The sequence below is a fragment of the Xiphias gladius genome, chromosome 11, assembly GCF_016859285.1.
Source record: "Xiphias gladius isolate SHS-SW01 ecotype Sanya breed wild chromosome 11, ASM1685928v1, whole genome shotgun sequence".
NCBI classification, from domain to species: domain Eukaryota; kingdom Metazoa; phylum Chordata; class Actinopteri; order Istiophoriformes; family Xiphiidae; genus Xiphias; species Xiphias gladius.
The window spans coordinates 10998858-11023191 of record NC_053410.1 but is presented as its reverse complement, the minus strand read 5'-3'; the positions used below and the strand labels follow the sequence as shown (position 1 = coordinate 11023191).

Here is a 24334-nt window from a genome sequence, read left to right as displayed (position 1 = left end):
CATCTAAATGACGTGATTATCAGTGACGCTGCCAGCTGCAATCAGGGCCAGGGCACAAAGAGAGATCCACAGAGATGCTTTATGCCTGGATAGACAGGCAGAGTGAGGAAGCAGTGGTTTTATTTGCCTTTTATCTCAGTCAATGGTAAAGCAGGGAGAAAAACACAAAAGGAGGTAGAGGTGAGAGTGACAGACTAGCAGGAGAAAGATGACAATGAAGGAATTATTTAGGTACACATGTATGAAAGGCGTATGAGCCTTAAAGACTGGCCACAAGAGATTTGTGTCATAACAATGAGTGGAAATTTGAGGGATAGAGGAGAGGAACAGAGTTTACATGGACATTTTGAAGTGGGGATGTCTTTTAGAAGTTGAGCTAAGAGTTGCATCATATGAACGTGGGAAGGAAGCTCAAAAGTGCTTTCCTGCGTCTGTATGCGTAACAGGGAAGCAAAGTGAAGCGCAGCAGGGAGCTACGGCAGGACTTTGAGACGTAGAGGTGAATACTTTGTCAAGACAATATGAGGGAGCTTGTGACTAGTTATTTTCGTGTCGAAATGACAATGTAAGTGAGGTGAGAGGGCACAAAATGTCACTATCTGAAGACATTCTGTGGAGAGGCGGGAGAAAGGTAGTTAGGTTGCTAGTGGGTAAATGTTTGCAGTAATTTTAGCTTGTGTTTTGCGTTTTCCTCCTGATGTTTAATCACCATAGGCTCTTGCCAGTGTTGCAGCTTAACATTTGCTGAAAGGTCAGACATGTCTCTCTTGCTTAGCTTGAACTAAATGCATGTCAGTCTTTTGTGCGGCTTGGAGAGCAATAGAGACAGCTTGATTTCAGTCTGAAAGCCCACAAAAGGAAGAGCCCTTCATAGTCCTCATGTGTGCAATGCCTCAACTGTTTACGGACTCATTTCACTCTCCATCCACGCTGACATTTCCTCCCCCTCTGAGCCCACCGGCCTCACACGCTGAGATGATTAAACGGACAGGAATCATTTGCGCTGCACATATGGCTTCATATCCAGGAAAAGCTGCTTGGTGCACAGGAGACTGTGTCTCTGCAACTCAGTACACTTTCAGTAAGAGCTGTTCTGAATTCTGCAAGATTCTTTTCTAAGTTACTATGAAAAGGCTGCCTCCTTTGCTCCCTGTTTCCCAACATTAGCTTTTTCTCTGTTAAAGGGGCATATATGCAGTTTTACACACAAAACTCAGTTTATTATTTGAGTGCTACCCAAACCCCTGAAAATGGCTATGTAAGGGTTTATAACTTGTTCTGTGCCTCTGAGTCATCTTATGGGAAATGTAGAATTCAGTGTTTTTGGAGCTTGACCAATACTAAGTCAAAAATCTAGCCAAAAATTTCAACCTCTGCTGCTGTAATTTTGACCATTTTTTAAAATCTGTCTCTTGCGTGTCCCCCAACTGTGAAGTGGAGTTACTAAATCTACTAAATTTCCGAAGCACACCTCTCAATCACTCATTTAAGGCCTGTGTTACAGCTAATAAGTAGCTCTGACAGTTGTGTTGTACAAATCTCAGAACATGGGCTTTTTTAGTTAGTGTAGCAGCATAGTAGTATGATCAGATGTGATGTAGGTGTACATCATCTGCTCAATTAGGAATAGTGAAAACACGTGTACATCATCGGGTCCTCTAAGCATTGAGTGACTGTCCAGTGGGGGAAGGAAGGGTAAAACTGTTTTGCAGTAGATGTTGGTGCACTCACGTTTGCACATATGTGCCCACAGATAAATTGTTATAGTTAGAAGGAAGGGAAAAATCCTACTTTGATGTTTTGTTTGATATTGTGAATTCTTTGAAAGCTTTGTTTCAGTCTAGCTCACCCTTTACGTACCTGAGAAGATGGTATGTTCTGAAAGAGAAGGTAAAAGGCAAGTCGCTGGTATATAGTAGTCGGAGAGATGGCGGCAGCTTGCTGTGAGTTTTTCTTCATTCTTCTACATCGTTTTTTTTTTCTTTTTGCATTTTTTCAAGGATTTTGCTTTATTCTAAATTCCGTTCAAAGTTGTCCAATGCCAAAATAAACTTACTGTCTCATTGTATGAGAAAGGGGGACTACAATCATCATTGTGATGTACATGCAGCTTAGACAGCAGATGATAAAACCTTCTAAAGCATGTACATGTACCTGTCTGAAAATCAACAGACAGGAAACCCGGTAGGGTTAAATCTTGCCCCTTCAAACATTTACTGAATGAAAATGGCAACAGTTGAAATGGTATTTTAGATTTCTCATAGAATAGGCATGGCCAATTAAATAAGAGCAGATAACAATGGAGGTTTTCTTCCCTCTCTGTCATATCACAGCTACACCAACTGAGTATACTGCTAGTCAGCGAGACAGTGCCACACATTTCCCTCTATCAGCGTCAGCACACTGATGAGATTTATATCTTCAACAGTGTGTTATTCTTAATGTGAATGACATTTTTGCTTTTCAAACAGTAAAAAAGGGGCTGCCTAATTAGATTTTGTGAAACTGTTGTGCACAGCCAAATCATTTCCACCCCAGCAAATTACACCTGGAGAGGGTGCGGCGCTTAAGCTAATAATATCCAGGGAAACCTACACTCTCTGCTCAGCTAATTTCCTGGACAGCGGAGCAGCAGTGTGGTCTCAGCTGTGATAACGCACACCTTCAATGTGGATCTATTACAGACTGAGATCTGCACATTGGAGCTGTTCCAACATTATTTAATGCTGATTTATACTGCCTTTTTTATAGGTTTATTGAAAACTGACTTCTTCTCCTGGTGCTGGGAACATGGTTGTTGACTTTAATCCTTTTCATTTTTGTTGACTGTCTGAATTGCCTTCAAACACCACACTTCTTTAAATTTAGCTGGGGTTAGATTGAAGGCACACAACAAATGAACTGCATACATGTTTCAATTAATAATAAGAAAAAAATTAAAGGCCCTGAAATCCAGTTCCTTCTATCGGCTTCTTACTATGCACGAAGAGGTCCTACATGAAGATACATTTTTCAGCCAAGGTTAACAGCCATTATGTAGGTAGATAATAGCTAATGGATACTTCATGTTGGAAAGAAACCATTTGTCCATTTGAAACCACGTTTTCAAGTGTTTAAAATATTAACCACTGTCCAGTTGCAATGCTCATTGCACTGATGCACACTTCCACAGTCAGCGTCTGCTTTACATAACAAATTAACAGTAATTTAATGCTGTCTTTTCCTGTTAATAAAGGATCATTGGGAATTCATGTTGATTTTAGCATACATGTATCCACTGGATGCTTATAATACTGTCCATGTTGTATTAATTTGGTCCAGAGAAACCTGATTTCCCTCAGTAAAGAAATCCCCAATTGACAACTGACTCGACTTCTACTATCAATGCCATTTTATTGAGAAAACTCTGTTTACCCCTCATGCACATTCCCTCCACTCATGCAGATCCTGAAGAATGCCTCTGTTCTGTTATCAGTGGCAGCCCATGTTATTTACATTGGGGTTGGTCTGCACCGTGCCGTAGTCTGATCTGCATAGTCTGTCTATCCATGATTTGGTGCAGGGTCCCCCATGCACAGGGCAGCAAAGCTCTGACTCTTTTCTGACACTGTGTGTGCATGTTATGGTGCTAAAAGACTAACAAGTGGATTATGGGGACAGGAAAGGGCGGACAGAGATAGGTTGATTGACTTTTTGTCAGTGAGAGATGAAAGCAGCCAACACTCAAAGGTTGACCGTCTGAGGGAAGTGGATGGAGCGGTTTCACCCAAGGGTGGCCATTAGAAGAAGATTTTTTTCTGTGTTCTATGTTCTTTGGAAACCTGTGTTCTTTTAAAAAAAGAACGGATTTCTTTCCCATTGAATGCCTACATCATTATCTCCAGTCCCCTCAGGAGGAGCTTCACTGTAGTCAACTAACAGCAGTGAAATACCCATGGAGTTGCTGCAGCCAAATCCCCCTAAGGCAAAGGCAAAGCATCACACATCCACCTCCAACCATCCAACCCACCTCTGTCCATTGCCAGGTTCCCAAACATACTCTGTGTAATGTTGAATTTGCACAAATCTGTCTTTTCAAGCCGCAAGCTTTGCAGATAGACTCCTCGCCCCAGTGCGTTTGAAGGTCCATCGCTGCATAAGTACATGTATGACATGTTTCTTTCTGAGGTCAAGCCCTTCAAGCATCCGATGCCAGCTATCTCTCTCTGCGCCATGTCTGCCAATCCTCTCCGCTAGCCATTTCTCCCTGTTACCCCCTCTTTGTGAAGCTAGACTATGTCCCAACATGACTGCGTGAGATACCCATTTTACACCCCAAAGCCTGCTTTTCTCTGCCAGTCCTTTTGTGATTCTGTTCTTGTTTGTTAGCTGGCACAGAGCACAAGGTTGAGGCTTGGTTGTGTTGCTGTCATACACTGTGCTTTAGTACTGTATATCCTGTGGCCTTTGTTTCATACTGCCAGTGTGTTTAGAGAGGTTGAAGTAGGACACTGGCCTTACAGGAGGTTAAGCACAGAGGTAGGTTTGCAATGTTTGAAATGAGGGAGCCAGACTGCAGCACCCTTAAAGAGGGGTTGCATATTTTTTTTAAATAACTAAAAATGTGTAAAGACTCACATTTAAAGCCATGGTTGTTAATATAATGATAAACTACACATTATTAATATTATTATTATTAATGTGTAGTTTATTATTAATGCCATAGAAACAACTTTAAATACTCTTATATGAAATAATAATAATAAGTAGCTCCTGTTTGTAACTCCAAATAACCCATAGTCAAGGACAGAATATGGGACTACTGCCCCCTGAACACAGACATGTAAAAGGCCCCCCAACCCTCCTACATAGGAGCAAGACACCCAGACTGAACTTTTGTGTCACTTTGTGGTCAATTTGGGGCCTGTTCCACCCCCTCGGGCCTGGCCCCTGTTTAAACAGTAAGATTTAAGCCATTATTCTGTATGTTCCGTTTGTCCACATCTGAAGTCTTGTGGTTTGTTTCGGTCACAACTGTGTATAATTCTGTATTTTCTCTCCTACTTGTCTACATATTATTTTTGTTTTTCACTCTGCATCTCTATTTCCCTCTCTTCCTATTTATTTCTGGTCCTTCTTAGACTCAAAGAAACTCACTCTAGCAGGATGACCATTCCCTCAGGCTTCACAGCTGTTATTGGCACATCGCGCATTTTCATCTTCAACATTTTCTCGTTTTCAATATGAAATCCAATTTCTTTCCTCACTAAATCAGACATTAGTTAGCACTTCAGGTAAGCGACACCAGGGAGTGAAATTAATGCAGCAGAAATTATGTGGTTTCAGGCTCACTATTTTATCTGGGTTTCACACACACACACACACACACACACACACACACACACACACACACACACACACACACACACACACACACACACACACACACACACACACACACACACATGTTCACACACAAAAGTCATCCGTATCCAACATACCCCTCCCCATACCATTCCCTCCGGTCAGTTGCTTAAATTGCCCTGCTGTAGCCAGGATATGCCTCTTGAAAATGTGGCTGTTTCTCTGGACATTCAATGGCCCATTTATGTATTGAGTAGAATTGAAAATCTCTTGAACTGGAGCTCATACAATGGCAGTATACCATTACATTTTGTGAAAATGCCTCTTGAATGAGTAGATTGAACAAAGGTTTCAGTGAAAGCTCAGTTTTTATTCTGGTTCAGGAGAATGATTGTGCCTTCATTACAGTCGACTTTGTTCTTCCATTCATCTTGTAGGTATCCATTCCCAACAGTGTTCAGTACATGCAGTAAGAAGGACCTTGCTGCCAGTCTAGAGAAAGGCGTGGGCATGTGTTTGTATAACATGCCTGAGGTCAAGGTGCTCTACGGTGGACAGAAGTGCGGCAATGGCTACGTGGAGGAAGGAGAAGAGTGTGACTGCGGGGAGCCAGAGGTAAGGCCTTCATCCTCTCCTGCTCCAGTGGAGTGGATCAGTCTCCAACACTGTGGTTCTACTGAGTAGCTCTGTATGACTATGTGAATGTTTTTGCACGATAAACAAAGTTCAGAAAATCGTTGTTAAATCAAGATTCAGCGAACTGTAGTCGATATGATTGTAAAAAAAATCTATAGGTGGTCCTTGCCCTTAAAATTTCAAAAAAAAAAAAAAAAAAAGCCTTAATGTTTCATAGCATTCTTGTTCCTACTTACAGTAAGCTGCCCCCCACAAATCAATACGTTAATATTAAAAAGTAAGCAGAGACTGGGTAGAAATGAATTAAGTGAAAGAAAATCAAATGTGCACTTTACTAACTTGACATTCCCTTTACAAAACCCATTGTCCAAAGAAAACAATGGTACCTGTCCTTTAAACAGTCATCCAGAACCACCAAGTCTCAACAGCTCACTCAGACCCTCCCCTCTCCCCCCAAAAATAAACCACAACAAATTTCAAGTTAAAATTTCTCTTGCGCTGATATTGTTATTTTGGCTTAAAAGCACTGAAACCGGCTGTGCAAAAAAAAGCCTAAAAGCTCAGCAAACCTCCTGAGACATACAATATAAGTGCTTTATTTACATCACACCTTCGCTCACCCTCCCACATGTGCTGAACTGGGCTCTGACAGGCTGCCATGGTGATGTCATATCCTTGTTTAATGCCCATTAATCAAATTGGGTCGAAGCTGAAATAAGCTTTCTTTGGCTGTGCCACCCAAACAACTAGGCTTGCTCTGATCCATGTATCCACTCACGTAAGCTTGGTTTCTTGCTCACGCACACTGCACGGCGCCTCAGGAAGTGCAAATCACATGTGGGAAGCAGGTAATACTCAGTTACAGCCAAAGCGGCTGCGTGTCTCATAGATCCTATAACCAAAGGAGATTTGATTTGGAATATATCATTCAGATTCTCTCAAAGCTGATGGAGCTCCTGGAGAATATTAGGTGGTGAAAAAAGTGAAAAATGCACCTCACAACCCACATCTAAACCCATTAATTTCTCATTTGAGAAGTTGCAACCATGGAGTATCAGGCATTTTTTCTTGAACAACGTTAGCATGACAACAAACTGCTGCTGATTATTATCATATATTATTATTAATTGTTTCAGATCTACATCCGACACATATTCATATGGCCCCACTTGATTATCTGCTGATTGAATCTGAATCCTTGAGAAATCCTTATCAGATATAATTTTATATTATAATTTAGTTCTAGATAACTAAAATTCAGAGATTCAGATCATCATTATTTACCTTTGTTGGCTGAGAAGGCTGAAACACAATAGTATTTAATGGCAGCCTAATGAATATCCACAACTTGTAGCTACAACCTGAAAAAGAGATCAGCACAAGATATGAAATGTTAATTAAATATGTATCTGATAGATATATAACAGTTGTAGCCTACTGTATTTTATACCTTATTATTCACAAGGTACTTACTTTGAATAATAGAGATCCTAATGCAGAGCTGTTACACTGATAAGCTGTAAGTATAAAAGTAAATAGCCGATATTTCTGAAACTGAACAACAAGATCATTTCACCTGAAAAGAGTCTTGTTACAGTACAAAAACAGTCTACTCAGAGTTGTAGCACAGTGTAAGATACTGATGTTTTTTTTCCCTCACAAATGGTCTTTGACGAATAAATACACCCATGAGCACATAAAATAAGACAACAGAAAAAGTTTGTTTTTAGCCATCACTGAATTAACGTTAATTAGGTACAACTGATATGACCTTCCACCGATGATGTTGGGCTTTTTAACCAGTGAAAGTGAGGGTGAGCGCCGGCTTAAATGAGCCTGCTAACATTATCCGAATGAACGAGGAGAAAGAAAAGGTTTGATAATGAGAGTCAGGGCTTAACAAGTCACGGTATATTACCAACTGGGACCCAGATCCAAAATGGGACCATCCATCATTACACCTGATTAACTGGAGTATTGTTTATGGGAAAAAACTTTGCTTTTAGATTGTAATAAGTTTTTGGAGCTTTGGTGAACCAACACTTTAAACCCAAGTGACTCAAAAATATGTTTTATTATTTAGTAAAGTGCTGTCATGACTATACTCCATAATTTAAAGGCAACTCTAGGTAGTATTTTAGTGGAGTCACTGTGTTTTACCACCAACAAACCAGCTATATAATTTAGATTTGTATACTTCATCTCTGTCAGCTTGCCCTTGCATATTGGCAACACAGAGGGTCTGCTTGTTTGATCTGCTGGCCCACTTAGACCAAGAGATGAAAGCAACCTTTTTCTCTCCACTCCAAACAATAGGCTTAAATCAGGGCCAAGAGGTAAACAGCCAGACTCATAAAACCACACATCACCTGAAAATTAGCCATGCAACAGTCCAACTGCCTCCAGTTCCCATGCTTCAACACATCTTGTAATTACCTTAGAGCAGGGGTTTTCAACTGGTGGTCCGCATATAATATAATTCATTAATGTAGTTTCACCGTAGGAATCCTAATTTTTTTATTTTATTTTTTAAGACATTTCCATTTATTAATTATTTATTAGTGAATAATCAAACTCATGCAAATATATAACATTTAGAAAAGCCAAGGTGACTTTCAGGATTAAATTAGTGCCAATCTGCTCTATCCTTGGTAGCCTGCGCTTTTCTAATGTTAGAATGCATGCCTAATGTCTCATGCGTATGCATAGTAAGTGTAGAGTAGAGTAAGTGTAAGTGAAGAGCCAACGACAGAGGTGGAAGTGGAACAGGCTTCTGCTGCATGCTGTTCGGACAAAGCTTTGACTTCAGAGAAAACAGTGAAACATAAGAGGGAAAGCCAAAGAAGAAAATACAGGAAAAACAGGATTACATTAAATATGGATTTACATTAACTACTGACAAAGCAGGAGACACGGTACCTCTGTTTTTCGTATGCTAAATGCGGCTTTCAAATGGAGCCATGAAGCAGTCATAACTATTGCGGCAGATGGAGACACATCACTTTCTTGAAGACCAAGCCTTATCGAGTGTATGCAAGAGATTTTGCGTAATTTCAAAGGACAGCAGACGCTAATGAGAAGGAATGCAAAAGTTCAAGGATTCTCAGTTCAAATTGTAAAGTCAACAGTTATCACCAACTCCTTGTGAAGTTCTGGATAAGCTGTCAGGCAGAATTTACAGAGCTCGCAGCAAAATCAGTAAAATGTTTTTTTTTACCTTTTGCAACTACGTAGCTCTGTGAGAGCGTTTTTTCCACACTGGCATACCTGAAAAACAATTACAGGGCAAGGTTGGAGCCAGAGAATGAGATGAGACTGTCCGTATCCACCGCTATATTGCCAAGAATCGCACTAATCTAATCTCAACCCTTTTCCTCATTCCCCTCAAAAGTGATCCTCAGGTTGCTTCTTAGTCAGAATGGTTGTCCATTGGTCACAATCAGTTGAAAACCCCTGCCTTGGAGCCCCACAAGTGAAACAGCCACATTGAGAGAAGCTAAATGATAGTGGGAGTTGTTTTCTGCGTGATAGTGCAATGTGTGACTCTAATTGGAAAACAAAGCTGATTTGTTTTGGCATCCAATAAAAGATAAACATTGCAACACCTCCCTGAAGTCTTTTATAGCATTATACCCATTTCAGCTTCTCCTTCCATATCTTCTCTCCTCTTGTCGTTTTCTGGCAGCAGCCAGCTGATCTTGTCTTGGTGGTGAAGTGGCTACAATCTTCGCCTCTTAAGGGCTTTCAAACCCCACTCCTGTTCCTTTCCATGATACCCTAATAGTCAACTCTGCCACATCTTTCCACATCAGATCTCAGTTGAAGATCCTAACACACACCCTCTCAACTGCTACACCTGATTCCTATCGTTTACTCCTCTGCCCCCACATGGGCCAGCATACTAAACGCGCTCCTCTTTTCACAAGAGCAGAGGTCTCAAATTTCCAAATTCAGAACACATGAGATTCAGTTAATATGACTCCCTTCAAAGGTCTGCAGGTCAGGGTAAGTAAGACAGGAATCACCGGACAGGAAGTGTGCTCCCCTGACCCGGAAGTCTTGATCTGACAGGGACCAACTGACAGGGCATCTTCAGTGCAGTAATCAGGTCCACATGTTGTTAACTATTTTGTTTTGTTCCCCTCATCCCAGGAATGTATGAACCCATGCTGCAACGCAACCACATGCACCCTCAAGGGAGATGCCGTTTGCGCCCACGGACAGTGCTGTGAAGACTGCAGGGTAAGCCTTTAATGCAGCCTCGGGTCTGTCTCATGCATTTTCCTTCCACTTTGGCTCTCCTTTTCCCAGTTTAAATGCACTTATACCATTCCAATAGCTGAAAAACTTCAGAAATGTATTTTCAAATTGTAATTTCAAAGCTTTAATCTGCAGAGTTGGTGGTTTTTCATTTCTAAACTAAATACAAGACCCAAAATTTTCTGAAACTCTGTTAATGCTCTCTGGTAGGTTATTAAGAGACTCGTAATAGTGTGTCCTCCTATATAGTTTAATATCTCAGGTCAGTTGGTTCCAACTTTATATATTTTATGCCAATAGGCAGGTTTCAATTGATGGAAAGTTCTCAACTTGGATTGCATAAAATTGGCTTCCACCTAGTTATTAATGGTTTTTCCTTTGACATAGAACTCTTTTTTTGTCCAGAGTATCTAAGATGAGTGTCCTTTCTTGGAACATTTGTTGAAGATGATTAAATGCACTGAGTCTGCTCACTGTGTCCTTCAAAAGGTCAGAATGCCCAGACCTCCATTTCAAGGCAAATGAGTCCCCTCGTGTGCTTTACACAAAAGCATTTTTGACATAGTGGCATGAGATGTCAGTATTGTGCAGTGTTCCACAGAAGCTAGAGCCTCATGTTGTAAGTGTCTTTGCCGAATATGTGTATAGCTCCTGAAAATAAGCATGCAATTTCACATTTCATTCTCATATTTGAATAAGACCACTTTTCCTTTAAAGTCCTGGCGGCAGTCTTACTGGGTCGGATCTTGTCACATTTCCGTAACTCTTGCAGCACGACATGGGTCTGGAATGACAGCCTTCACATTAACCTAAAGGCCAGACCAGCAAAACGTTAAGCATGTGGAGAAATACTGACAAAAGACAAAAGAGGAAAATCAACTTTTCAAAATCACAGTAACCATCACATTGAAAAAATATTCAACATTCATCGATGCAAAATGATTACAGTAGGAAAAGCAAAACATTTAACATAGAGGTTGTGAGCAAATAGAAATTAAATTAGAATCAACCCTAAAATCTTCTCTAAAGTCTCTTAAAATAATTTTAATTGCTTGCAGGTTTAACTGTACTGTACTATATGTGTTTACAGCTCAAACCGGCTGGCACCCTGTGTCGAGAGTCCAGTAACTCGTGTGACCTGCCAGAGTTCTGTACTGGTGCCAACCCTCACTGCCCAGCTAACGTTTATTTGCATGATGGGCACGCCTGCCACAACGTTGAAGGCTACTGCTACAACGGCATCTGCCAGACTCATGAGCAACAATGCATCACCCTGTGGGGACCAGGTAAATCATCAGCTAATAATAAGTCGGGCTGTGTGTATAATCTTCACTTTTATGTTTTTTTTAATCATCCACTTCATGATGATGATCCTATTTTGTATTTTCCTTTTTTGTGTCGGCATGCAGGAGCCAAGCCTGCCCCTGGGATCTGCTTTGAGCGAGTCAACTCTGCAGGGGATCCTTACGGGAATTGTGGGAAGGACTCCAAAGGCTCCTTTGCCAAATGTGATGCGAGGTAAGACTCTGCAGCTGTACTGAAGCATTATAGGTGCAGAGAAATTACTGTGCAAAACACAAGTGATTAGCTTGAGTAGTGTCATTAGCAATCATCATTACCTTGTAGAATCTGACATGTGGTCTACAAACAAAAGTGAACATGGGTGAAAAATGTAATTTTAGCAAGATAGTCGCTAATTACGGTCTAAAAGAGTATCGATGAATCATTTCATGCTATTCTTGTCGGCTAATTGTTTTAAAGATCTTCTCCCTTTGGGTGAATTCTGTAATCAAGCTCTTTGTTTATTGATGTAACTGCTTTAATGACCGGAGGACTGAAGCACTGCAGCTCTCTTCATCTTTCTCTACAGTCCCGTATCTTTGTCCGTCAGTGACAGGCCTTCATGGTTTAGGTTTTTTGAATGAACCGTTTAACTATGTGTTTTTTAATGTTTGTGCGCACGCATGTTTGGTTCTGTGTGTGTCATATGCAGGGATGCAAAGTGCGGTAAAATTCAGTGCCAGGGAGGAGCCAACCGGCCAGTGATCGGAACAAATGCAGTTTCCATTGAAACCAACATCCCACTACAAGAAGGGGGGCGTATTCTGTGTCGAGGAACACATGTTTACCTGGGTGATGACATGCCTGACCCTGGACTGGTTCTGGCTGGTACAAAGTGTGGAGACGGCATGGTGAGGGATCTGTATGTCATTTAATTGTAAAGAGACAGAGTAAGGGGTCTTATTTAATCATTCTTGAATAGCAAAGATAATGACTAAATATTATGATTCAATACAAGGTCAATACAATATTAAATCACATTTGACCAAGTATTATATAACCCAGAAATGTAAAAGCTTCTGTCATCCTGAGGTGATCCCTGCTATTTCTGATTGTGCACAATGATGATGTTCTCTCTATAGATTTTAAAGTAGCTGGTAGCCACTTTAAAAAGCTGTGAGTTTGTTGTTTTTGTGCCCTACATGTGCCCTATAACCACAGATTGCAGCTATATTATTTGTTCTCTAGAGATCCCAAAAGACTGACAACTGTATGAGCCTAGAACAGCCTTCCTTTGGGCACTGAGCAGATAGCACCGCAGTACAGAGCCAAGGCAGACACAGAGAGGTAGCCCTTTTCCTAATGAAAAAGGTCAATGAAGTTAACTCCAGAGTGAATCCAGTGATCCATATGTGCAGTACACATCATGCGTAGGTCTGAAAAGACCCTTATTGTAACTAGTTATTTTATCAGGTGTGCCTCTCAACCTTTCTCCTTCTCTGTGCCACCCTCAACACCTCTCTTACCACACCAGCGACATAAGGGCCTTTTTCTGCCAAGCAAGAGGCCTGTAGTTTTGGGCTGGAGCACTTCCCTCCTTAACTGTCTCTCCGTGTGAGGTTACAAGGCCGGTACTCAGTCCTACATTAATGGCAATCTGGTTATGAGAGCATTTGATATGGGGCACATAAGGGGCAGTTTCACTAACCTCCTCTGCTTTATAAGTAGGTAAACATATTTTTAAGCAACTCTATAGCAACTCTATAGCACCAGTACACCTTTGGATATTAGCTTCTCTGCCCAGAACCTCTGTAATACAAAAGTTATGGTACCTTCAGGCCTCTATACTCATCTTATGGTACCATTTGAGATGATGTTGTTGTTGTTGTTGGGTTAAACCTATTTGCCCGAGGACTGTTCCAAATTCTAATCCTTCTGTTTCTCCCAGATAGAAATAAAAAAAAGAATCCACTTGTGCAAACACTGTGCTTTCCCACCATTCCCTGTAATACTGATACTCAATAAAGTCTGACAAATGGCCCGGGTTTGGCCAGGTAATGGTGGTTTTACAGTGCTTTGCTTGCTCCTTGATAGATAACTGTATTGTCTCCTCAGCAGTTCTCACAACTAGATGGGTGCATCTGCCAAATGCTCTTCAACTATGGCTTTAACTTGTGAAAGGCCAGAACTGTGCCTGTCTGTTTGAAATTTGGCCAAAGAGCTTAGCGTTGGAAACCCAAACTGTGGTGTCTCAAAGACCTCCCAGTCCCCATAAGCTCTTTCAGTTACCTCAAGGGACTTGCCCTCAGTGCTACAGGGTCTTTGAGCTTTGTGTTCAAAATGGCTGTCTGCCATGTGAGCTCGTCTCCTGGCTACAGCCTCCCAAATCATGAGTTAGCTCCACACATTATCTGGAAATGTTGATGGCCCGAAGGTGGGTTTTGTAATCAGCCTTTGTTTTTCTCAAAAAGGTTTTCTATTTTTCACGCCATTTTTCAGGGCATTAAGTCAGCAGCCCACACAACAGTGGGTGTTTCCAGAAGATGAGAGTTCAAAACTGCTTTGCCTAATGCAAGCCTTGTTTTTTTTACAGTAAAGCAACAGTTGACTTTTTCCAGTCTGAGGTTTTTCTTTGTTCTAGAGGATACACAGTGTGCCTTTTGTGTCTTCACCACCTAAACTGCATTAAGGGTTGTGATTATGCGAGGTGCAGCTACCTGAGGGACGCTCTGCACTTTTGCCTGAAACAGAAACTTTTCAGTTTTGATATACATGTCCACCAAACATCACTTGAGTAGTTGTTAAAACTTGGTGTTAATCTTAAACATTGTATGTAGTATTTACAGTTGCATGCTTTTCCTTTCATAGGTGTGCCTGAATCGACAGTGCCAAAACGTCAGTGTCTTTGGTGTGCATGAGTGCTCTGGGAAGTGCAATGGACGTGGGGTGAGTGCAGAGTACCTATTAGCTCAATATTTAGTGTTGAATTATGTTCCAAAGCCTGTGAAACAGTGTTACAAGCCTGTTGAGGATTCTGTTTTTATCCATTCAGTCTCCTTTGGACCAGCTGAGCAAAATGAAGACTGTCTTACTGCCCTGTAAACACACACAACAGCAGAGCAACAGTGTATTTGCAGTGTGGCCTGTTAGTTATGGCAGCTGCTCCTATTCTGTACGATTTGTCTTCATTGTCCAACTCAGGTTAAATCAGTCCCGTTTGACGGCATCATTTATGGTCTAGTTAGGTGTTGTTCATCTTTTGACTCTACAGAGAGAGAAGGCATAGTGCAGCACTGCAGGTGGAGACCACAATCGTATTTCTTTTGCAGTATAAAAGCAACACTTCCTGCCAAGAAATGTTCACCTTTCTCTCTTATCAATAATTCAACAGACGGTGCTTTTATGTTTTATTGACTTTGTTGTTTAGTTCTTTGAATCAAACACTCACCAGGGGCTACATTAGTTTGCCGTAACCTCTGATCTCACTGTCAATTATAGCTATTTATGGTGTAGAGATTATATACAATGAGAAATCAAAGCTATGATCCTAAAATTCTATATTCCTTAAACTTGTTCTTATTTTGTTGTAACTGACCAAACGCCCCTGAACTAAATTAGCCTGTCAATGAAAAATAACAACAGATAAAAAGTTTTGCTTCCAGTAGGTTGGCTCACTGAAAGAAAAATAATCACATAAAAAAAAATGACTCTGCAGGAGAATTTGAGTTATAGAGAAATGGTTTCCCATTAAGCATGTGGACTTCGGCTGCATCTTCCCTCCTGCAGAAATATCTGCCAAATCAATTTATCTGACATTTTCTCAAACACATGGCACAGTGCAAGACCTGACTGGAAAAGAAGAATTTATTCCATTTACTGTGGGGAGTTTAAAGAATATTGTTTGCCTGTAAGTTGACTCACTTTATCCACTTTATCTAAGGCACCTATTGACTGTATTCAGGTACAGGTGTATCTACATTTTTGGCTTATTAAGCATATCAACTAAACCCCATCAAGAAATAAATAGATCGAAATGGGAAGTTTGATATTTTCTGATATAGCAAATATATTGTTATGAGAAACTGAAGTTAGTGACTGATCCAGTGAGTGAATTTGGTTCCATCTTATTATAATTTCAAATATGTCCTTACATACATTAAATTATTTATGTCTCTACTTTGCTTGTTAGTAGCTCAAAACGGTTTTAGAGAATTAGGTTCCCTCTTACATCTCACATTTCCCATTTTATGTATCTTGAGCGTTAAATCTACAGAAAAGATCAGAAAGATAATGTTACACTTTCCTACTGATGAAATCAACACATTGTATTTGCGCCAGTGTTTGTTCATAATGTTTTAAAGAAACCTTTTCCCGTCATCCACACATAAAACTCCCCTATATCATACCTCCGTCTGAGCCCCCAGTACCTCTTAACCTGTCACCCGGTGCAAAGAAGCATCCATTGCCTGGAGGCAGGGAAGCCACTTGACTGTATGTCTGTGCTAAATGTAAATCCCCCACAGCTGCACAACTTCCTCTGCACCTCCCTCAATCCTCCCCTCCACCTGACAGCTGGACTGCGTTACCTCGCCAGGGAATCCTCCTGGATCAGACTTCTGCACTGGAAACCTGAGGCTTTTACGGGATGGACTCTCCTTTGCACATGTTTTATCTATTATGACACACACATGCACAGCCAGTGTCCTTTTTTACTGACAGTCGCTTAAACTAACTAAACAGCATTATTTATATCTGTTTAGGTAGTAGGAGTACGAATGCCTTTTGATGCAGAAGACGAGAAGAATCAATGTAGCATGCAATAAACCGTAAAACTAACTTGTTTGCAGGTGTGCAACAACAAGAAGAACTGCCACTGTGAAGCACATTGGGCACCTCCGTTCTGTGAGAAAGGCGGCTTCGGCGGGAGCATTGACAGCGGGCCAATGAGACTAGCAGGTAATGAGGGCGATTTCATTTCTATCGTCACTCGTCCAGTCTTAGAGACAACAGCACTATCTCAGAAATAAGGAAACCAAACAGAGCTGCACCAGGTTCACCTCGTACATCTCTTTCTAGTGGAGTCAGTACTGGATTGATGTGTGGTTTGGACTGGAATTAACAAAACTCCCCTCCCACCCAGCAATGCATGACACTGCAGAGTCTGTAGTTGTAAAAGAGAAAGAAAATGAGTTTTAGCCCTTAGAGTGAAAAAACAGAAATGAGCAGAGAAATGTGAATCTCAAACTGCACTGCTGACCATGGCCTAGCTGTAACGGTCTTTGCATTATGTCCTGTCATCGTTCTGTGCTGTAGATGTGCGTGTGTGTGTATTAATGTGCGTGTTATCATATGTGGCATCAGCCGACAGTGTGGTCATTACTGTGGCAATCCTGGTTACCCTGGTCAGCCTTCTGCTAGCCACCGTCATCATCTTTCTGAAGAGGAAGACTCTGCTGCGACTCCTCTTCACCAATAAGAAGAGCCCCTTGGAGAAACTCAGGTGACGTCTCTCTCCACAAAACAAAAACAGTTGTGAGGCTGCTTAGACTCTAGCAAAAAAAGAAGCCCAGTGAGCTATTTTAATTACAGGATTAATATCATAAATACATTTCTTGTTCCTGCTGTCTTCTTTTAAAGTGAAATTGTTGCATCATTCTAAAGCTGTAACTCATTAATTTGAAACGTTTTGAGGTAACACCTTACAGTTTTGCTCAAGTGTCTTATTTCTACAGATACAAGTCAGTTTATAAATGCTTTTTTATCAGTTTTTAGCTTGGGTGCACCTGGGTGGCTGTACATAAGGTTTGGCAAGTAAAGTAAATGCTCTTTTTGGGTATAAAACAGATTTTTCTTTCCCCGAAAAATGAGTTTAAGAGCAATGATATCTCAACAGCCAAATGTGCAGCTTCTCTTAAAAGCACATATGGACATTAAGTTTCCAATAATTTTAACTTTTAAATACAGTAATTTATACAGTTTATCTGAAACTGCTCTTGTAAATAAGAGTAAAATTTATAAACGGGAAAAACTGGCCTGTCTATTTGAATATGATCAGCTTAGAGGATAACATTTATGAAAGGGTTAACACTCTAAAACTCTAATGCTAAACTCTGATTGGTGCACAGAAATCTGTGACATTCCCTCTTTCCAAGAGGCCACGTCCAACCAGTGACAAAAGCATGGAAAAGAAGACTCAAATATATATCTCTGTCATGTGAAATAGCAAAAACTGGTCATACTTTAGCAGAAAGTTGTGTGTTCCATGGAGAACCACATCACTCAGAAAAAGAAGCTGATTGAGAAAATAGTTTGTCAGGGGCCTTTAAGTACTGTTGTTGTGCCTGCAGATCTGTGGAGGCCAACAGGCCAACCAGTCCCATCAGGACCCAGTCCAAGTACAGGCCCACACCTCAGCGTAAACCTCCAGCCAAACCCTCTGGAGCCAGCATTTATAAGGTCAGTCACACTGTTACTACATATATCAAACAACTTGGCATACTGTGTATGTGTGTATACTTGTATGTCAAATACACCCACATATTTACTGTATGTGTGTCTGTGTGTGCTCTTTTCTGTCACAGTCCATTTGATTTGATTTCTTCTATAATAATCCTTTCACTAACCTGCAGCCAAGCCTCGATTAAGCAAGGCGGGTGATTGATTCAGCCTCACTATATCTCTCTCGAAGAAATATTAGTTACGGCGCTATTGTTGACAGGAGGCAGAGAAACTTTGATTGAGAGATTGCTCCACTGAATGGGATTCAGGATGTTTTGTTTTGACCCTCTTTAATATTTGTTTGTGATTAAAAGAGAGGATTTATTATGAGAAGGGAGCAGAGATGATTGATTCAGGCAGGGAAAGAAAATGGCTTTGATTTGTTTGTTGGAAATGATAAGCACAGAGGGAGATTACCTGTCATTTGCATGTGTATGACACTAAAAGCGCATTTATATGCACGAGTGTGGGTGTGTGGATCTGATTCGTGTTTGTACTTTCCTATATCCACAGCAAGTGTGTATAATACTTATATCTAATATCATAATTGAATGTAGAAGTCATCACAGCACCTCTCCTCGAACACATCTGCATTGTGTGTGCGTGCGTGTGTTTTCCAGCAGCCAAATCCTTTCTGGCCATTTTAGGTGTTATTGGTTTGTTCTGGAGCGGAGGGGTAACAGCTGGTCAGGACATGTGATCAGACTCTGGCTTTTACTCTGGGTTTTTCAGGACCTCAGAAAATGTCATAAAATAGTGAAAAATGCCCATCATAATTTCCCAGAGCCTTCATTGGTCCAAAATTCTGGACGTGTGGAAAGCCTGCCTGAACAGAACATCTGTGAAGACATTTTTTGGAGAGAGACTCCAATTAATGAGCATGGGCTGAGTCTCTACTAGGACTTGTGAAGAACTCTACTTCCAACAGGTTGTTTTGTCCAACCAAAAGAGAATTCAATTTACAGTGATAAAAAACAAACGAAATTTGGCATTTTTTGCTTGACAAATAATTATTGATCAATCATTGTTGTCCATTAATTTTCTGTTGATTGAGACTAAATTGTAGGGGATACAAGATTATCTTGGGTAGTGAATGTGGAAGAGAAGAGTGTTTAAAAAGTTGCAGAAGACATTTTGACATGTCATAGTATGAAACGTTCAGGTGTTAATAATGAAAATAATGATGGCTGAATTCCATTTAGCTGCTAGAGTTTACTGCTTTGGTCTTTGTTGTGTTACTGGGACACTTGAGTAGAACACAGCCATCATTGTTGTTTTTAGTGACACCTGTGCTTTCCCTGCTGTGACAAGTCAAAACTTCTGCTGTGATGACTGCTCTACCAGGTAACTCATGGAATTACTGAAAATAACTTCCTCTCCTCCTCTTTTTCAGCCATCTCTCCTGAGCGCGGAGCCTCTTCTCCCTCCGCACAACTTCCACTCTCACAGCCTGCGCAGACTGCCCCTCTACCAGCCCCTGCACATCAGCCAGCCCATGCCGGTGTCTCTGAGTGTGGGCCAGCCCGCCCTGCCTTCTCTCCCAGCCCACCACAGGGTCCTGCCCGCCCACACGTCCCTCTCACCACCTCGAGTGCCACCTTTTCTCAGTCTGCCTCGCCAGCAGTCGTCATACAGAGTAGACCAGGTTTGTTTGCAGAAATGTTGATTGGAGGGGTTTTTTTTGTTTTATAGCTTATACTTGATCATAAATTGTCTTGTTATACTGTACATTAAAATGGAAATTTATTTTTGTAGACCACAGCTTTAATGGACCATATACAAGACATAGCCCATTAATATTTTAACGTACATTACTCCTGACCATTTTCTAAACCATACCATAGGTTTCTACATTGATTTTTCTACAGTATATCAATTTCATTTCATTTTTAATAAAGCAGGAAAATGAACCGGCCAAGACTTCAAACTTTCTCGAAATAGGTCATAGTGAACGTTTCGTCTGATTTTTATGTGTAAAAGTTACATTCTCCTTGAATCCGTGGTGTTGCGTTTAAGGACACTCTGACATCAGACATTTGAGTCAGCATTGCATTCATGGGGCTACGCTGTTGACAAAACAATTTCACTGTTCTGGAGCTTTCAGTCGTATCACATAATCCTCCTGAGCAGATGAAGTTAACCCAGTCATTAATAAATTTTAGATGGTCCAGTTTCCTCCATTTTGGCTTAAAAGATGAGACCGAATGTTCATTTATGACCTTGGAAACAGCCACTGATAAAAAAAAATCTCTCCAGAAGTTCCAATTCTGCCAACTGCTGTTTTAAAGGTCAGGGAGATACAGTATGTTGTCGGAAAATCGGAAGTCACGGTCTCCTTGGACACACAGATGAAGGGTTTTAAAACGAGTCCCTGCTCACACTGCAGGGTGTAAAAATGTATATAAAGCAGAAGAAATGCTCACTGTGATGGATTACCTGTGTCACACTCATTTTAAGTCTATGGTCCAATGAGATGGAATGGAAGGTAGGAAATTAATCTGAAAACCTAGGTACTCTCTAAGAATGTACAGCAGTAATGTAGAATATATGCAAATTGCAGTTAATGGTCTAAAACTTGCACAGCAACCTGTATGGTCATTTTTAAAGGCTGTAGAAAAGTGTTGGATGCCAGAACTCAGAGTATTCCTGCACTGCGGCCAGCTTGCTCCCCCACATATCAACAGCAAAATTCAATCCGTCTCCCTCCCTGCGACCCAACTCTTGAGTAAAGGCGCTGCTTTAGGCCGAGCCAACAGTATTGGATGCAGTGGAGATAGTTAATCCATCTGTCTGCTCTGGTGGTGGATCCAAATCCTGATCCGTTCATGTATCAGCACGGCACAGCAAGGAGAGCTGTGCTGGATGTCGGCTCTCTGTGAGCTGCGACAGGGTGCATGGGAAATTGGCAGATGCGTGATGCTTTGAAATATGAGGAAGACATTAGCTTTGTGATATGACACTTTGTCTCTGTTGGATAAAGAGCAGAACATAATCCCAGATGTGATGCCAGAGCATGAAGGACTTACAGGGGAACGTGTAGAGATCCAGTTTTTATACCTCTAGCGTTAAGCAGCAGCAGTGCTGGAAAGTAATTAAGTACATTTACTCAAGTACTGTATTAAAGTACAATTTTGAGGTGCTTGAACTTCACTTGAGCATTTCCGTTTTGTGCTACTTTATACTTCTGCTCCACTACATTTTGGAAGCAAATATTGTACTTTTTGCTCCACTACACGTATTTTACAGCTACGATTACTAGTTACTTTTCAGATGAATATTTAACATAAAAAACACAAGCTTATAAAATACAGCACATTGTTAAAGACTGAACTAGTGGTTCCCAACAGTTTCGGGTGGTGAGCCCATACAAGAAAGTAGTGTCTAGTTGTCACTCTTGTACATTTCAGATGTCAATGAGAGACATTTCCCCTTTAAAGTTCTCAAATAGTTTGATTTAAATAAGTGATGTGAAGGTGAGTGAGGTCAAATTATTCAATATTTCACAAAAAGCAAAGGTTAGAAGCCTCAAAAATTACTACAGTGTTTTTTTCTTTTTTTCCTTTCCCATTAATCATCTCAAGACCCCTCAGACTTATCTGGTGACCCATCAGAGGGGCTCAACCCCTAGGTTGAGAGCCAACCGACAGTACTACCTAAATGTATAGAAAGTAGTGAAAACTAGCTCCAACTCGATCGGCCACAGCATCAAAATGCTACTTAAACACTGATGAACTGAATAACAATCCATATGTAGTTCTTTTACTTAAGTGGGATTTCGAATGCAGGACTTGTACTCGGGTATTTTTACATTGCTGTATTGGTACTTTTTCTTCAGTAAACGATCTTAACTTGTTCCACCACTGAGCAGCAGAGACAGCTGGCACCATATCCAGTTTTGGATGGTTTAGTGGTGTCCAGCACATCACCCTTGATTGTTGTGGACATGTGCCAAGTAAAGATGCACTTTAGCTGAAAGGCCACTGTTTGCTCTTTAAATAGGCTGCTCACTGGCCTGCCAAAACAATGAAACCGTGCTACCTGCTAATATGTACTAGCTCGTTTCGCTGTAATGAAACAGATGGAGCGAGAAGAGATGCCGAAATGTAGGTCAGAAACAGAAGAGAGGATTCTGTTGTGATTTAATAACAGGCCGGCAAGGACATAGAGGACATCAGTCCTTAAAGAGAAAGTGTATTACAAGCTTATTGTAATACTTGTCACAACCTCCCCTGCTGTCTGTGCCAGTATGTCTTATTGTAAAAGCCTTTTCCACAGGCTGACTTATGCCTGCATGCCGACAGCACCCCATTAATGTCGAGGGGTGTCCAGGAGAATAAAGCCTATCCTGCATTTATTACAATGAGGCATTGTATGAAAAGAAAACTGTGGGGGCTGATAATTTTCACAAACAGGCCTGCTTGTTATTATCTTGTTCGGCTGAAGGAAAAATGCGTATCAGATACCTGTAGTCAAATAAATGGGAAGCAAATAAGCTCTAACCCTGCTCTGGTGCACTGCAAAAGTAGCCTGCAAAAAGAGGAGTGAAAGTCGCACTTTGTTTTCAGCGACCATGCATTTTTCAGTTCCTCTGGTGGGTTTTAAAAGGTGCATGTAAGCCCAGGGCTCATAGATCTTTATCAAAGCCACAGACGATAGTGCAATCCTTCATTTTGAATTAAGACATGTGAACACCGGCAAGCCTCCAGTTACAGTGTGAGGTTTTCTGCCAGGAACGGCATTAGATGCACATGGGTCCTGGATTATTCTTGCATTTGAGTGGATGCATCTGTCCATTTACATCTTTGTTTTCCTCTCCTTTGAAGAACAGCCTGAGTTTGTGTGTTTCTGGAGAAGAGTTATTCTGCACTGAAACTAAACCATCCATAACTTACACATGTAGGAGCTGGTCAGGAGTGAATGCATACTAAAAGATCACAGTGGGTGACACACTGTATGTGGAAATCAGTGAAATACTCCGTTGGTTTCAGTTAATATTCACACAGATTCCTTGAATGGGATCACAGGAATTACTACCCCCAAATTCTCAACAAGTAAGAACAGTATCCACGTGGGACTCTCTGTTGTACACAGAGAGTTTTTGCAAATGTCTATTAAAAAGATTTTTTTCTCTGTAAAGGAAAATTATGTGACATGAAAGAATCGGGGTTTTTTGTGGTTTCAAGAACTTCTTACTGATTACAAGTAGCCCTATAATATACTATAGTCTGACTATAGTGTGAGTCTTTTATGTCTCAACTTATTGCTTAATTTGTAACATCACTAGCTGTACAATTAGTCGATTAAGGGATACACCAGTCAAAAAAAGTTAACAGGCAACTATTTTGATGATTAATTAATAATGCAATGACGACGCAATTAATGAAATTAAATCGAGAAAATAAACAGCAGCTTAATGGTTAATGAAATTAATTGTTGGTTGTAGCCCTAATTTTATATTTTCTTCACTTATTTCAACCCGCAACAAAACACGGACACACTACATGACCAAAAGTATGTGGACACTCGAAGAAAGTAGGTGGAGACCGAGACACCACACTCATACAGTTAGGTACATAAGTGTTTGGACAGTGACAGAATTTTTCTGATTTGCCTCTTTTCTGATTGAAGTATAGACCTTCAGCTTTAATTGAAGGGATTTAACAAAAATATTGCATTAACCATTCAGGAATTACAGCCATCTTTATACATAGTGCCTCATTTTCAGAGGCTCAGAAATAATTGGACAAACAAACATAATTATACACATAAGGATTGTTTTTAATATTTGGATGAAAATCCTTTGCAGTCAATGACTGCCTGAAGTCAGGATTCCCTGGACATCACTGCTGAGTTTCTTCCCTTGACATCCTTTGCCAGGCCTTTACTGCAGCTGACTTCAGCTACTGCTTTTTTGTGTGTCTTTCTGCCCCCAGTTTTGTCTCAAGGAAGTGAAAAAGATGCTCAGTCGGGTTGAGGTCAGCCAACTGACTTGGCCATTGAAGAATATTCCATTTTTCTTGCCTTGAGAAGCTCTTGGGTTGCTCTCGCAGTATGTTTTAGGTCATTATCCATCTGTACTGTCAAGCACCATCCTATCAGTTTTGCAGCCTTTGGCACAATCTGAGCAGATAGTATAGCCCTATACACTTCAGAATTCATCCTGCTACTTCTATCAGCAGTCACATCATCAATAAACACCAGTGACCTAGTTTCATTGGGAGCCATACATACCTATGCAATAACACTGCCTCCACCATTTTTGACAGATGATGTGCTATGCTTTGGATCATGAGGCTTTCGTTTCCTTCTCCATATT

The 24334-nt window shown here is 40.8% G+C and overlaps 1 protein-coding gene across 1 annotated transcript in view; it reads left to right on the top strand.

The window, feature by feature from the left end:
* The window catches only part of adam12b (ADAM metallopeptidase domain 12b), a 79973-nt gene that overhangs the window by 50495 nt on the left and 5144 nt on the right, over window positions 1-24334 (top strand). Inside the window, exons 12-21 of the mRNA XM_040140092.1 lie at window positions 5781-5958; window positions 10132-10221; window positions 11330-11525; window positions 11649-11757; window positions 12233-12431; window positions 14389-14466; window positions 16368-16476; window positions 16882-17020; window positions 17868-17976; window positions 19412-19663. Coding sequence (XP_039996026.1) covers window positions 5781-5958; window positions 10132-10221; window positions 11330-11525; window positions 11649-11757; window positions 12233-12431; window positions 14389-14466; window positions 16368-16476; window positions 16882-17020; window positions 17868-17976; window positions 19412-19663 — 1459 coding nt within the window. The remainder of the gene's footprint in view (window positions 1-5780; window positions 5959-10131; window positions 10222-11329; window positions 11526-11648; window positions 11758-12232; window positions 12432-14388; window positions 14467-16367; window positions 16477-16881; window positions 17021-17867; window positions 17977-19411; window positions 19664-24334) is intronic.